General features: G+C 46.9%; 1 protein-coding gene across 1 annotated transcript; it reads left to right on the top strand.

The window, feature by feature from the left end:
- Positions 1–1,645: 1,645 nt before the first annotated feature.
- Positions 1,646–13,325, top strand: spred1 (sprouty related EVH1 domain containing 1). Its single transcript, XM_068758295.1, has 6 exons — positions 1,646–1,665; positions 2,779–3,025; positions 5,996–6,164; positions 8,227–8,273; positions 12,351–12,488; positions 12,627–13,325. The coding sequence occupies exons 1-6, from the start codon at positions 1,646–1,648 to the stop codon at positions 13,323–13,325; spliced, it is 1,320 nt and encodes a 439-aa protein (XP_068614396.1).
- Positions 13,326–15,113: the final 1,788 nt, after the last annotated feature.

Raw genomic sequence — 15,113 nt, 5'->3', positions numbered from 1 at the left:
GCTGCCTTCACGGCTACATGCACAATACATGTTTTGTCTGGGGGGGGGGGGGGGGTTCTGTCTGGAAGCAACCAGTCAGACAGAAAGCTGATTTATTATAGATTATAGGATTCATAATGTGGGTAATTCAATCAATCTAGTGTCTGTTGTCATACAGCCTTGCTATCCACCCTCATATTTCTTTAATTGGATGAATAGTTTCTTATTTTGGTTTGTTGTATGGTGATTATAGAACAACTGTTGGTGGGGTGTTGCTCCATGACTGGCGGGTTGGCCGAGGATGTAGACAGTTTGGCAGAAGATCCCAATTGAACAGGCAGCAGTGAAGACGGCTCTGCCAAATGCAATATCACTAACCCTGGAAATAGGGATCTACGTCTTTAGTTGATTAGGTGATTAAACCTGTTTTTGCTGGTCGGTTCCAGAAGGCGAGTGTACGCAGAACACCAACGTGGGCCAGCTAGGTGGCGTAACACCGTGAAGAAGATGAACGCCGTGCAATAAGTGTTGAACGTTGCTGCTTACAAAAGCAACCATTGTCTACTTGTTTTAAAGCTGCCGATTAACTCCTGTTAAGAAATTCAGTTCCAAATGATCAAATCAAATTAGGGGCCGAGTTAAATTCTGGGAAGAGGAAAGGTTGGGATGATGCATTTGTCCTTTGGTTGGAAAAAGTGCAGGGGGGGGGGGTCGACGTACAATGACAATTGGTTCCGAGGGTTTTGTCGTATGCCGACTCGGTCGTAATTTGCCCCGTGTCGAATGACCGTAAGTGTATTATGCTGCGTCATGATATGGAAAATATCGGGAGTGGGACAGATTCAAGAGTGTGATTGTCAAATCTGTTTTGTCAGTTTGTGAGTATCATACTCACAAATGATCTGGAGCCAGCGTAACGTATCGATTGATTGACGGGAAGAAGAGAAGGGATTCACTGGTTCCTGCTAATTATTAACCAATAATCCGGGGAGCTGTGGCGTGCCAGCGGTGTGGAGGGCTGGCCTTGTTGGGGAGGCGGTACAGCTGCTCTGCTTTGAGAGCTGGGTCGTATCAATCAGTCAGTGGTGCTTTTCTCCCCCCTAACTGTCAAGCATGCGTGTTTTTGTCCAGCTGATCTGCAATCAGCTGTGTGTGTGTGTGTGTGTGTGTGTGCGTGTGTTTGATAATAGCTGTGGGACTTCTGCGTTGATCCTATTTTTATTCCTGAATGAAAGGTTTCTTTTTTCCGCTTTAAATGCTCATTAAATAGCGTTTGCTTTTGTTGTGTTTGCTACTGAATGTTGTACATGGATGGAAATGTTGCTGTAATAGAAATAGAAATATAGAAAGCCTTTATTGTCATTGCATAGTGGATATACAACGAATAATGTTTATGAGCCTGTTTTATTTTTAAAACCAGTTTAGTTGAGGCATGGTGAGAGTTCCATGTCCTGTTACATACTGGGCACAAAGGTTATTCTTGTGCACCTAATAGTTACGGAGCGCTATTGAATTTATTCGTGGTGCGTAGTTCAGTTGAGGTTCCACCCGTCAATAACCAGAGGGCTTCAAAGGTTCGTCACATATTTGGCCACTATTAGAAGAAGGAAAAACAAATTCCATCCCGGTGACGTCATCGTCCTTGGTCAACCCAGGCATCGTCAGAATGCACCCGATGACAGGAAGGTATCCGGGTGTCGGTCTTTCCTGCTTTTGCCCCTTCTCAATTCTTTAATATGTTACCAGGAGTTTGCAAAATGCTGTCCTCAGCGCACCCGACCTTTGTCGTTTCCGCTGGCCCAATTCAATCCATGTTATCTAATCAGGGAAACATCTGACTCCCTGGTGGAAGGGGCAACGAGGCAAAGGAGGGGGGGGGGAGGGAATGGCCGAGAAGCAGTTGTACAAATATAATAGACTTAAACTGTACATGCTTTGATTCTATTATTGATATTACGTAGATTACGGTAGAAGGTGTTCACGGTCAAGTCAGCTGTATCCAAAAAATAATCTGACTCTTAAAGCCATTCATAATCCTGGAAATAAAATCCTACTCCGTTCGAACGCGTTGCTTCATTTGCATCTTATGTCATCGATTTAATGTATTTTAAAGAATGAAGAAGCCAAATATGAAGGTGCTGTAAGATGAAGGCCTCACCATGTGTCGTGTTGAATAAAGCCACTTGATTTCAGATCAGCAGTAACGGGAGCCTGAACTTGGCTACTTGGTCACCCCCCCCCCCCCCTGAGGTTAAACATACCCTGGCGGCTTCATGCTTTAGAGATCGCACACGCTGGAGTGTAAAACCAAAATATGCTGTTTATCCGGAGCTGAATCATCAATTTTGCTCCTCCGGCTTCTATTTTTAGATTGTGGTAGATTCTCACCTTGTTTCATGTTCGTCGCTGCTTCCACCGCCCTAATGTCCCCACGGATTCATTTGCTGTGTTCAACACTGATGCCGCAGTAGTTCTCACGCGACGCGGCAGGCGCTGAAAATGTCCAACGGATTTGAGGTGGACATTTAAGGTCCATTTTCTCATCTGTGTTTGTGTGACGTGTTCCCTGCTGCATATTCTCTCACATTTTTGTTTGTACTTCATCTACTACACTAAGGCTTGTATCTGTTTTGGATCTACTTTAATGTTCTAATCCACATAATTACGATTATCAGAATCTTGTTTCCCCTTCAAACTGATCAATATTGATTTACATTCACTGAAAGCATATTTTTTCTCTGCTTCTTTCCTTGTTTTTTCTTCCATCCACCCACCTTGTCCTCCCTCCCTCCTCCATAGTGACAGTTATGCGCGTGTGAGAGCAGTGGTCATGACTCGGGATGACTCCAGTGGTGGGTGGCTTCCCCTGGGGGGCGGAGGCCTTAGCTGTGTCACCGTCTATAAGGTCAGCCGGGCGGAGGACAGCAGCAGCACCCACAGCGGAGGCAGCGGAGGAAGCAACAGCAACCTTAGCCCCTGCAGCCCCAGCCCCAGCCCCACTGCTGTGGAGTTCCACATCAAGGGGGAAAGGCTCAAAGACAAGTTGGTAAGGGAACATCAACCTCATTCCAGTGCATCAGGACAACCTACGATGGTTTGTTTCTCCGTTTTCAGTTGTTTCCTTTTTTGTGCACATTCAGGTTGGACAATCCAACGATGGTGCACTCTCAAAGTAGATCAGCATGAACCCTTCTTTTCTCAGATCCCCCCCCACACACACACACACGTGGGGGGGGGGGGGGTTCCTTTCATACTATACATTTAATCCTTCTGTCTTTTGTTGTCAATCTCACGACCGTCTTGTCACAGGTTAACAGATCTGGTAGATGCAGTTGATTTGATGCTCGTCTCTGGTAATTAGAATGGAACTCTGTGTCTGAGAGGGTGCGAGAACAATCTGTCTGATGTCAGGGGACCAAAGAGGCCACTGTGATTGGGCGTCTGGTGGCCCCTAGAGATCAGACATTGCATTGGCGGGTTGTTAAAAATCCAAATCGCCTGTTTTCTTCTTTGACTGAACACATTTTATGCATTTCTTGTTTATGGCATGGTCTCGCGCATTGCTATCCAAGTATGCGTGTGGCACAGGAACAGGGTGTGACAGGAAGGCTGTTGTTCAGACCAGGCATAGGCATAGACTCAGAGACCTCCACAGCTCTTCTGCGATGTGGTGGAAACAGTCGTTGTCACCACCAGAGTCTACCCTGGGCCACCACAACAAGCAGCCAGCCGTGGCGCACGAATGCCACCCAGGGATGTGGGGCTGGCATCAAACGCAACACTGCTGAGAGTCAGAGGAGGGGCAGAACGAAGACTCCGTGAAAACAGACGGAACCACAAGAAGATGTGGTTATAATGGTAGCGTGATAACCGGAATTGTTGCCGCAGTGTTGTCTAAAACGGTAAAGACCATGTTTTTGTCTCGGAGGTGAATGAAAAGCTCTGACGTCATGGAGAGCCGGCAGAAAGAAGAGACTCGTGTGATTTTTATTTCATTTTTTTTACGTCTGAATATTCAGTCATTTCCTTATTTAATATGGCTCTTTTTAGCACCCGCCCCAAATCCCTTACAGAATCATGAACTACATGGGGAGGGGAAAAAAAAGATTGGAGCCAGAGTTGTGAAATCACTATGGTATGATGATTTTATGATGATGTGATTGCGGGTGCAAAAGATAAGGGATGAGTCGAGAAGAGAGAGGCGAGCAGGAAGCTGAGGTGGAGCCAGATAGACGGGAGACGGAAGAGGTGGAGGGGATCTGTCTATAAACGCAGTGATGCGGCACAGAGTGTACTGGTGATGACTCAGCTGACTCTCCATATAGCTTCCAATCACTCTCCTCCTCGGCGCCCTCCCTCCTCTGACTCTTTCTCTCACCTCCTTTTCCCTCTAATTCTCTGACTCTTAAAATCTACGGCTCTAATTGGCTGGTGATTACTTCCAATACCCACGCTCGGATTATAATAAATCTCTCCCTCGGCTGCCACCTCTCTCCCTGCCATTCATAGTCTTCGACGGCGGCTGATTCATACCACGAGGGCAGGAACCTGCTCCGGGATTCTTTGTTTCTCCGGGATAACGTTGTCACGTCTTCGTGCACTAGATTGTTGTATTAGCCCGAGTCTTGAGTGTGCAGCAATATCAACGAAACCAAGTATTTTGCGCAGAAAGCATCTGTTCCCCCCCTCCTCTAATATCTCCATTCTCTATTCCCTTTCCATTTTTTTCCGTCTTTCAGTCCGGGTGGCTCCTCCTCTCTTTTCTCTCAACACAGTGTGAATGCGGTGTTAAGTATCATCCTCGTTGCAACTGTGATACTTCCTCCTGCGTTGGCCTCGCTGTGCGCTCACCTTACCTGCTCCGGCTCCATTTAGTCTCGCCTCCACAATCGGCCCCAGAGTCACGGCAGAACCCCCACCCCACCCCACCGCACCCCCCCCCCCCCCCCCCCCCACACACACACACACACACACCTTCCTCGCCACCTCATCGTCCTCAAATGCATCCCTTTCATTCACTGGCTGTAGGTAAACGAGCCAGCCTTAACCTTTGACCCCTCTTTTTTCTTGGGGAAGCAACGCAACACCGACATCGGGAGACGCATGCCAAAAAAATCATGTTGCGTAAAAATCACCTCATGCTCAAATATGCAGAATGAATTGAAGACCTGAATGCGCCCTTTGTGACGCGTATCACCAGCCTCTCACCCAGCTTCCATGCGTCAGCCTCTTAAAGTCTGCTGCCGTCTGGATCGACAGCGATCCTCGCCGTCTGTTTTCAGATGCTGGGCGCCGGCTTGTGACGTCCTCTGATGAGGCATTTTCAATAGGAGGATGCACAGTGTAGCACCTTTTCCTCACGCAGACTCCTGAGCGCACACGCTCCTCACACATTCACACCCTGTTAAGCCACCTCTCGTGCACGTCTGTGTAAAAACCTCAAAGACTGTAATGGCCGTCTCTCATTTCATTTAATCTGCCTAGAGGAAGGCCGGGAGGCGGCCCAGTAGCCCTGATTAATAATGGGCTTTGGAGACACTTTCTCTCCGACACACTTTGGCTGCCTAGCTCCAAAACATACCCAAGCTCCCCTTCCTCTGCCACCGCCACTCTCCAACTTTATTATCATCTGTAATGAAAACCCCACATTTTAAAATGTGTTTCACACATTATCCAAAGAAGTGTAGGGATTTATTGGGTTTAGGAGGATTGTTTTCTTTATCGTTTTCTATCCTGGCACCCGTGAGGCCGCGTCTTTCCACTTGCTCTCACCTCTTTCTTTATTCCCTTACTCATTCCGCTGTGGGACAATTGACCGTGACGCTTTCAACATGTCAGGGTGCCGAGTAAGGTAAAAGATTTAAACGTGTTCCCCGATGAGTTTCTTCAAACTTTGAAATAAAGCACTTTCCAATCTGAGCACGAACAACTTCAGCTTCAACAAATGGAACTGAATTGCCGTTAAATGCGGATGGTCTTTATCTCACTGGGTGTGTGCGTGTGTGTGTGTTGTCAGGTGGTGCTGGAGTGTATCCTGCAGAAAGATGTAGTATACAACAAAGTCACCCCCATCTTTCACCACTGGAGGATCAACGACAAAAAGTTTGGACTGACCTTCCAGAGCCCTGCTGATGCCCGCGCTTTCGACCGGGGCATACGTCGGGCCATTGAGGACATCACCCAAGGTAGGTGTGTTTGTGTGTCTGCTTTGTTGGCAGGTCCTTGGTGTGTGTGTGTGTGTGTGTGTGTGTGTGTGTGTGTTAGCTGCCATCCAAAGTGCAGACACTGATGTCGACATATGAACATGCTTTCTGTCAGAGTGTATGTTACCATTGGGTGGAGTTGAGTCTTTGTTGTTGGCAGCTCCGGGTCCTGATGAGCATTATTTTTCAGTACTGTGCCAGAGTTTGCAAAGTAAATTAGCATGAGAATCGCCAGCTCAGCAATCTGCCACCCAGCCCCATGTTACACAAGAGGCCGGCTGGGAAGCTGTAATCTCTCTTACTCTCCAGACCTGGGAACCCTGGACAGGGAAGAAGATGCACAGCAGAACATGTCATAAAAGGCTTATCGCTGCTCGCCATCCGACGCTTCTTGCTTGCAAGCATTTATCTGAGATTTGCACTTCCTGGGCACAAGTCCACATTTACTGTAGTCAAGGTAAAAGGTAATCACGTGCACTTTTTAATCCCATTCCGTTCTTGATGGAGTACCAAAGAATCTTGAATTACTATGAACATATATCATTATACGAGAGGTTAACTGTCATGGCAAAGGTCTGGCATACTTGGTTGGTGTAAGAAATGATTGACAGCAAACTGGGTATTTTGAAGAAGTGTCCTTGGGATCTGGGCCACTTTGTTTTCTGTGGTCTTATAGACCGGATGATTAACCGGTAAATTAGCCTCGTGATCATTTGCTAACGGTTGCGGCTGTTTGCGTAACCGGATGCCTTGGGAAGAAGGTTGAACGTGGTCAGTGTTGCTAAAACGCATCCCTGTGCCCTCACTCTTTCTGTCTGCTGGTAAAGGCTTCATCTCTTTTCTGTGAATGTCAGCTGCAGCAGGTGATGGTGAGTTTCATCTCCCCAGTGCCGCTCTCTCTCTCTCTCTCTCTCTCTCCTGGCATCTTCTATATTCTGCCGGTGTTGTGTAACGCCTCTCTTCAGCCCAGGCGGGTTCTTCTGTATTCCTGCTGCATCGTTCTGCTGCTGGACCGCTGTGTGAATGTGTGTGGGGAGAGAAGAGGCATGGAGAGAATATGTTTTGCCTGTGTGTGCATCAGTCTTGCAGTTCTCTGTTGCCATGGCAACGCCGGGCACATGGCACAGGCAGCTTCGTGGCCCAGCGCTGCCAGAGTCGTGCTGCGGGAAGACTCTTTCTCTCTGTAGTGTAGAAGCGTGCGCGCGCGCACACACACACACACACCTTCATGTGATTCAGACAGACGTGACAGACTGACTGAATCCTCCTGACCTCTATGATAAGATGGCGCTGTGACATTCCGCTCAGGCCGACTCATGCCTCGGCGTTTCAAACAAGGCCAATTAGGTGAATCTAAATTTTAACAAGAACACTCTTTATTCTACAGTTTGCAAACTTTCCTTCTCATTCCAATATGAATGGTTCAATACTTGTTAATACTTAATTACCTTGATCTTTTACCATTGTATTTTCTATTCTGCTTCTTAAATGTTTTCTTACATAATGAAGATCCTGGCTGGTGCAGCTTACAATTCAGTGTTTTGTGTAAACCGTCAACACCAGTTTGAATATCAGTATTTTTAAACGCTGTGATCGGCGCGGCGCCAGTCAGACATAATTGGCTTAAAGGCGTCCGTTATGCACTATCATGCAAAATGTCTTCTGGATCTGATCCAGAATGAGGTCAGGAAAAAACATTACATTTTAACATTAGGGATTAGAAACTGTGTTAAAAATACACATCAACTCTGATTCACTTTTACTTTTCATGGTTGCTGTATAAAGTGAGTGCTTTTCTAGTTTTGAAATAGTTTTTTTTTTTTTTGTGAAGACTTCAAAACATTTAAGCACAAAACTAGCGTCACTGCCTCTGCAGGCCATTACAGCCGTCACTCTGCATGCACCTGTTGCCAGCGGTGATGCTCGCGTTGTGAGTCATCACTTTGATGTCATAACCTTTCAGTCACGTCTGTGACCATAACTATGACTGTATTCATTTGAGTGTATAAAATCACCATCTTGGGTTCTTGCTTCCCTCTTCCAGGTTGTCGGCCGTTTGGGGAAGGGGACGCTCCTGAGGATGGAATACCGGTGAGTTAGAGGAGAGCGTGTTCCGGTTGGCTCATGTTAATTTCTGATTTGTGTTGATTAACAATAAACACAATGGTTGATTTTTAATTGTAGAACTTTGTGTCGTGGGATGGGCATTGGATGGATGCACTATAAAAACTCTCACACACAAAGGTACAGTCGTCACTCGGCCCGCCTCCACTATTAACTGTGAGGCGTGCCATCGGTAGCGCCTCGGCCATATTGTTTCAGCCCTGATGTGTTCCCACCCAGGTGTGACACCTGCCTTTGTTGTTCTTGGAACTTTACAGGTGTTTAACCGGTGCTGGCCAGACCCAAGGGTGAAACTGGGTGTTGGTCAGCAAATGTTCTCGAGCAGGCTTAGACGTCTTTATCAATCTGTTGCTCGCTGTTACTCCTCACTCAATTGATGCCAATCTAATGACTGTTGGCTCAGAAGCTGCTTGTCCGAAGAAGGCTTGTTGGAAATGCTCTACTTTTCCCCAATACTCTCCAAATTGAATGTGTTTCTTTACGACAGGCTGAGAACTTTTGAGGTACTGTACAAATAATTTCCTATTTAATTTTGCAATGTCCCTCTATTGGCTGCTGTCGTGTGCGGTTAAGAATGTCGTTTCCTGTGTGCAGCGAAAGCCAGCAGGTATATTGTTCAATTCTACACGCCCATGTTGATTTGTTTTAGATATCGAGCCTGTTGCATGGACGCCAGTCACCTGTTGTACCTGTGATTGCAAAGTAGGTGAAAAGACACCTGAGTAGGAGCGACAAGAAATGCTTGCACCACCCAGCCCCGCAATAGAAACATATTAGTGACGTGAACACAATATCAGAGAGGGTTTTTTTTTTTTTTTTTCATGGTGGTTTGTGGTTAACAAAAAGATATAGCTCCAAAATATGCCAGTGAATTTAATCGGCTCAGTTAAGTAAGAGCTGCTGAAATAAAATAAAAAGTCCCTGCTCATTGAAAGTAGGTCTGATCTTGTACTTCACATGGTACTTTAGTTAGTTTGCTTTTAAGCTGTGGCTGCATTGCATTTGTCAGAGGCTGGTCATCACCTGCGACCTGCATTCGTTTTTTTATACATCCTGTATGTTGCGGATTAGCAGAGCAATGAAAGACGGAGAGCTTACGTTCCTGTGGCAAAGTTCCTCTTTAAGGAATCAGCCTGAACATACAGGAAATTCAATGGCACTGCTGTTGCTAGGCAGCGGGGGGGGGGCAAAGGGGTGTGCAATGGCAGTGGGGGGGGGTAGAAGGGGGTGTTCGCAAGATTCAGTGAGCGAGCCACCGCGGGTGTCACCATGGTGATTTGGCATCCGAATGTTGCGGTCGGAGACCTGGGCTACAGAGAAAGAGAAGTGAACCAGCTAGCGACGATCGCAGCACAAGTTAGCTTGGTTGCTTTCTCCTCCATGATCAAGTCACACCAGTGTTTGTACAGACAGTCTGCTATGTTCTGGCCTTTACTGTGGGGTGTTGCCCCCCCCGTAAGAAAAGAGGTCCTCAGCAGCAGTGGCCTTGTGGAGAAGGAACACCGGTTTTTTTTCGCCCCCCAAAAAAATGCTTTAGCAGAATTTGGGATCGCTTCGCACTGAACGCACACATGTAATGCATTTAACCCTTATAAAAACTAACAAAAACACGGTTGCACAAACAGCCTGCTCAGCTGTGATGAGGAATCGTGTCGTACAAAGTACAAAGTGACCCCCGCCCCGCAATGCCACCAGGCAACATCTGCTTCTAACTTGGTTCTGGCAGGATGTTTTCTCTTATCGGTTTAGTACACAGAGGTTTTGTTGGCCATTTGACATTTACGGCCTTCCTCATAAAGCGGAGACGTTCGGGCTGGTTAGGCGTGTCCTCTGCACCATAAAGCCAGGAGCCAGGAAGAAGAGCGGCGTGGCGTGCATCATGCATTTATTTATTCATCAGTAGGAATCGGTTTGTTTGCTACTGCCGACCTCCCACTGTCCCGAGCCCCCGTGCCTTTGAGATTGGATGATCCCAGGTTGGCTTTCGGGCCGCATCGTCTCCAGCCCTCGTCTCCCTTCCTCTCCTCTCTTCCCTCACATCTCAAGGGTCAACTCGGCTCCAGGTTGGCTCCCACGCATGCCTTTGAATGGTGGGGCTTAGGCAAGCGCTTTAAAAGGAAGCCTAAGTCTGTTTCCCATTTCACCCCCCCCCCCGCATTTTCTTTCCCCTCTCTCTCTCTCTCTCACACACACACACACAGCTGTCATCTGACTTTTTCTAAGTTCTAGGCTGCATTTCTCCAGCTGGAGCTGGTTTATGACATTCCCGCAGCAGACTCTTCGGCCTCTCGATCTCTTTCTCTCTCTCTCTCACACACACGCTTGCACAGAAACACACACGTCATACAACAAAACAAAGCCATTTTTTCCTGTTCTGTTATTGCTCTTCTGTCTCCTATTCTTTACGTTCTCCTGGATGTGTTACACCACTTGGTACGTTTGGAAGCAAAGAAAAGGTAAAATCTCTCTCACACACACAGACCATGTGTTAGCAGTTTTTTGAGGGGGGGGGGGGGGGGCAAGTGGAGGAGACAGAGGAAAGAGGGAAAAAAGAAGTCAAAAGGAAACATCTCTTAGCAACCACAGGACAGTAATTACTGTAGCAGCAGCTGGGAGCAAACCAGATTTCCGCTGTGCGTTAAAGCACTGGCGTGGGCTACTTTACACACAGCACTGACTAACCAGAGCCAGCAGCCTCCTCCACATGCACAGCAGAAGGAAAGGTTGGAAGGAGGAGAAGAGAGGAGGAATAACCCTGCCTTGATTAGGTCGGGGCGTGTGTGTGTGTGTGGGGGGGGGGGGGGGAAGGGATCGTTAGCTCGCCTCCACAAGGTTCGAATATGGCTCGATGGAAGTCGGTGCGTGTCTGTTCCGAGTGGAGACAGATGTGACCTTGACAACATTGTTGTATATTTCTGAATGAAATGTGACGTCGGTGGTGAGCACGCTGTAAGTTATGCAGAGGGTTTGTGAAATGATGCCGGATGTGAAACGCCATCGGGACGGAGTAACAGACTGTCCTGCCCCGTGGCTCATCGGCTCGGCACACATGAATCACGGACAGTCATCACTTCGGATGCTGCCGTCATGAGCACTGAAGCCGTTTAACATCTTAACGTGTTTTTTTTTTTTTTTACAGACTGAGGCATCACAACGATGTTATTTATAGGCGTCTCATTCTGATCGACTTTTTTGGGTCGGATGTGGAAGGAATGCTCAGACGGTTTGCAACCTTTTCGTCTTTATTTACGTACGTCGCAGAGGGTTGTACATTTTTCATCAGTCAAAATGTTTGTGGGAACACATGCAAGGCTGATGGGAACTCTGAGTTCTCAACAGAAGGGGCCTTGAGTCATCGCCGCACAGCACAGTCATTTGGCCGAGCGTGGGTGCAGGATGCCCCCTGGTGCACATAAGTGGAACACACACACACACACACTAGATCTCTCTCTCTCACACGAACAGCCTACACACCCTGAGTCAAACATGTTGTGATCGTGAAGAACCTGACTGGTTGGTTCTTTTGACGGTGAATTTACAACACATTCTGAGAGAATGGTAGATTTCGGGGCTCCAACTATTCCCATTCCCTTTTGTTGTTGTTTATTCTTTCTTTTATTTATTTTTTTATTCCTATGACAGTAAAACACGTTAGACACAGTCCTCCACCCGTCCAGCCATTTCTGGCCAGACATAACTTGCAAAAAAACCTACAAAAAAAAAACCGTGACACAAGTTTTTTTCTTTTCTGGTATATTTTACAAACTATACATTCAAACGTCTCACTGAGTTGTGCTTTCTAGCAATTAGGTTTTTCAGTAAATAAGAATAACAGACCATTTTGAGGCACTGCTGACGGTTGGAGGATACGTGACGTTTAGGTGATTCTTTTTGTGTATGGTGTACATACAAAATAAAGATTGGTCAGCATTTGAAGTTGAATAATAATGTATGTAAAAAGAAAGTGAAGGTTGTCTTTCCATTTCCACGACGCCTCTGCCGAACCTGCGGGACTGACCTGACTATTTATTTCTGTGTCTTCAGGAACCGCCCTCCATCTGCACACCAATGAAAGAGCCCTTTTCTCCTCTGGTCTCCACCGAGCCATTCAGGGGCTGCTACGTCCGCGCCCAACCCTTCGACGAGTTCCCTTCCACCAACCGTCGCTACCTGCCTCCGCAGGTTTGCCTCTTCTCCATTCGGCTAATCGCATCTCCACGTTGCTGTTAAGATAGCCAGATAAAGATCTTATTCTATTTAGCTACTTCATGCTATTGTATCTCTGTTTGCCATCGGATTCATTTCTCCTCTCTATTGCAGGTCTCCTTCAAATCGACCCGTCATGTTAGTTTTCACATGGACGAAGAGGAAATAGTTCGCATCAACCCACGTAAAGACGTGCTCATCCGCGGCTATGAGGACTACCGCCACCCTGTTATGTGGAAACAGGAGGCAGACCGCGAGGACCTGGACTTCCACACGGCCTTCCACAAACTGGACAGTAAGAAGTGCGAGTACCTCTTCCCGGATGGCCCTGGCGGGGACTCCCTCTCCGGCCCCGGTATGGGCATCGGAACAGGTATGGGCCTCGGTCTGGGTAAGGACACAGCCATCAAAACTCAGCCCTCGCCCCTCCTCAAGTCAAAAAAGGGCCGGCGGCGGCGGGAGGACGGCGAGCGCTCGCGCTGCATCTACTGCCGCGAGATGTTCAACCACGAAGACAACCGGCGAGGGCAGTGCCAAGACGCCCCCGACCCGATCAAGCAGTGCATCTACAAAGTCAGCTGCATGCTGTGCGCCGAGAGCATGCTGTACCACTGCATGTCCGACTCCGAGGGCGACTTCTCGGACCCCTGCTCTTGTGACACGGCGGACGAGCAGTTCTGTCTGCGCTGGCTGGCCCTGGTTGCGCTGTCCTTCATCGCGCCGTGCATGTGCTGCTACCTGCCTCTGCGCGCCTGTCACCACTGTGGCGAGGCCTGCCGCTGCTGTGGGGGCAAGCACAAGGCCGCGGGCTGACCGGACCGCGGACTCTTGGACACCCTCGAAGCTAGCTTAACACAGGTAGTGGATAAAAGCGGAAAATTAAAAGCCGGCATCCTTTTTTCATTCCCTCTGACGGGGTGATATGTTGTTGATCCCCCAGCTCTGGGGGGCTTTTGGAGATTTCAGTTTGTGTTTGTCGCCGACAAGCAGCAGTGGAGAACAAACCGTATGCTTTGTGGGGGCTCTAAGCATCAAGCTAAGTTCAGGAGTTTAATAGAAGAAGAAGAAGAAGAGGAGGAGGAGGAGGAGGAGGAAGAATCAAGATTAATAGACTTGGAGATGTTACTAAACACACCTCTACCCACACACGCGCACACACACACACACCTGTATACACACTCACACACATCTCTCTCACATTTAAAACTCATGCATTGTCAAAGCCAGGCCACAAATGTCAGAACTCTACAACGTCATGTGTTATGAAGGAAATGTTTGCATAGAGAGTCTGACTAAAAAAAGACAAATCTATTTTGCATTCAGAAAAAACAACTATTTGGTGTTTGAGTGTGCTAAAAGGGATATGTTCTTGTTTTCCTGTGCATTTGCAGTTTGGTAACAGTGGCTTCAACGTTTACTGACGATGTAATCACCCTAGAATTGGTGCCCCCCCCCCCAACATGTAAAGGTGTTCTTAACCACCACATTTAGTTTTACTCTAACGTTTCAGAAATGTTGCTGTGGTGGGTGGATTTATAGCCAATTCTTTGTTTTCCTTTCCATGAAATGTTGGGCAAAAACAACAAAAGAGCTCGTTTCTGAAGCTACAGCTTGGAATAGCTTCAGATGCTAAAATAATTACTTTTCTGAGATGATTTTAAAACCATTTGAATGCATTCCAAAATAAAGGGACTGATTCCGTGATTAGAAGGGGACAATGGTAAAGCTACCCATTGCTGACTTTACCCCCCGAGTTTTTCCGCATCATAGAAATACCTGTGGAACGTCTTCAACCGTTTAAATTGAAACCAATGCATGACAATTTCATTCACCAGTGGATTTCAGTTTTAGTCCAGCTATTTACTGCTATAGTGAAATTGTTTGGTGTTTTTGTTTCTTCGTGTTTATCTTTCTGCTCATTTTAAAATTACTTTTGAAAGAAAGGCTGAAATGTTGCTCAACCAGCAAGTTTTGTTTTGGTTAGTAAAGGGGTTACAGTGCTCCTTGGTTAAATAACTAAGCACTTAAGTTATGCTAATCTTTCCATAAAAATTCCCCTGATTTTAAACTTAAAATTTGGAATGAGGGAGAAAAAAAAATGAAAGCACTGCTCTCCGAGCCTTGGTTGCAGCACCCTCTCCAGATTTCTGTGTTCCCCTCGGATTCCTCGTTTCCTTTTTTGTTCTCTTTGTCTTTCGATCCGATGTAAATGTGTTATGTCGTCTTGCTCTGGAGTCCACTCCTTCAGGAATGCCAGGTATCTTGGCAATTTATAAAAACGTACAGATGTCATGTATGTGTAAGATTGTTGCGTGTGTTTTGCATGATCTTCCCATGTTTGCGTTGGGTTCCCTTCAACTGTTTCAACTTCATCCCACATTAAAAAAAAAAAAAAAAACATACTAAACAAAAACAAACCAGAAAAGCACTCTGAGAGCTCAGACCTCCGCCAAGACCCACAGTCCCCCGGATTTCAACTATATCTTTTTCCTCAGGTACTAAAGACAGAACAAATCCGTTGACCTGCTCCGATGTGGAATTGACTCAGCTATAAGTTGATGCTTGTTCGAAATTTCTATCTCTAATATATTACATGCACAG

This window comes from Brachionichthys hirsutus, unplaced genomic scaffold (genome assembly GCF_040956055.1).
Source record: "Brachionichthys hirsutus isolate HB-005 unplaced genomic scaffold, CSIRO-AGI_Bhir_v1 contig_611, whole genome shotgun sequence".
Classification (NCBI taxonomy): domain Eukaryota; kingdom Metazoa; phylum Chordata; class Actinopteri; order Lophiiformes; family Brachionichthyidae; genus Brachionichthys; species Brachionichthys hirsutus.
Note: the sequence above shows the minus strand (reverse complement) of the source record. Positions and strands in the feature narration are given on the sequence as shown.

Coding starts and splice junctions, on each gene's coding strand:
- spred1 (XM_068758295.1), top strand. CDS start 1,646: ATGCACCCGATGACAGGAAG. Junction 1,666..2,778: donor ATGCACCCGATGACAGGAAG/GTATCCGGGTGT, acceptor CCTCCTCCATAG/TGACAGTTATGCGCGTGTGA. Junction 6,165..8,226: donor CATTGAGGACATCACCCAAG/GTAGGTGTGTTT, acceptor TCCCTCTTCCAG/GTTGTCGGCCGTTTGGGGAA.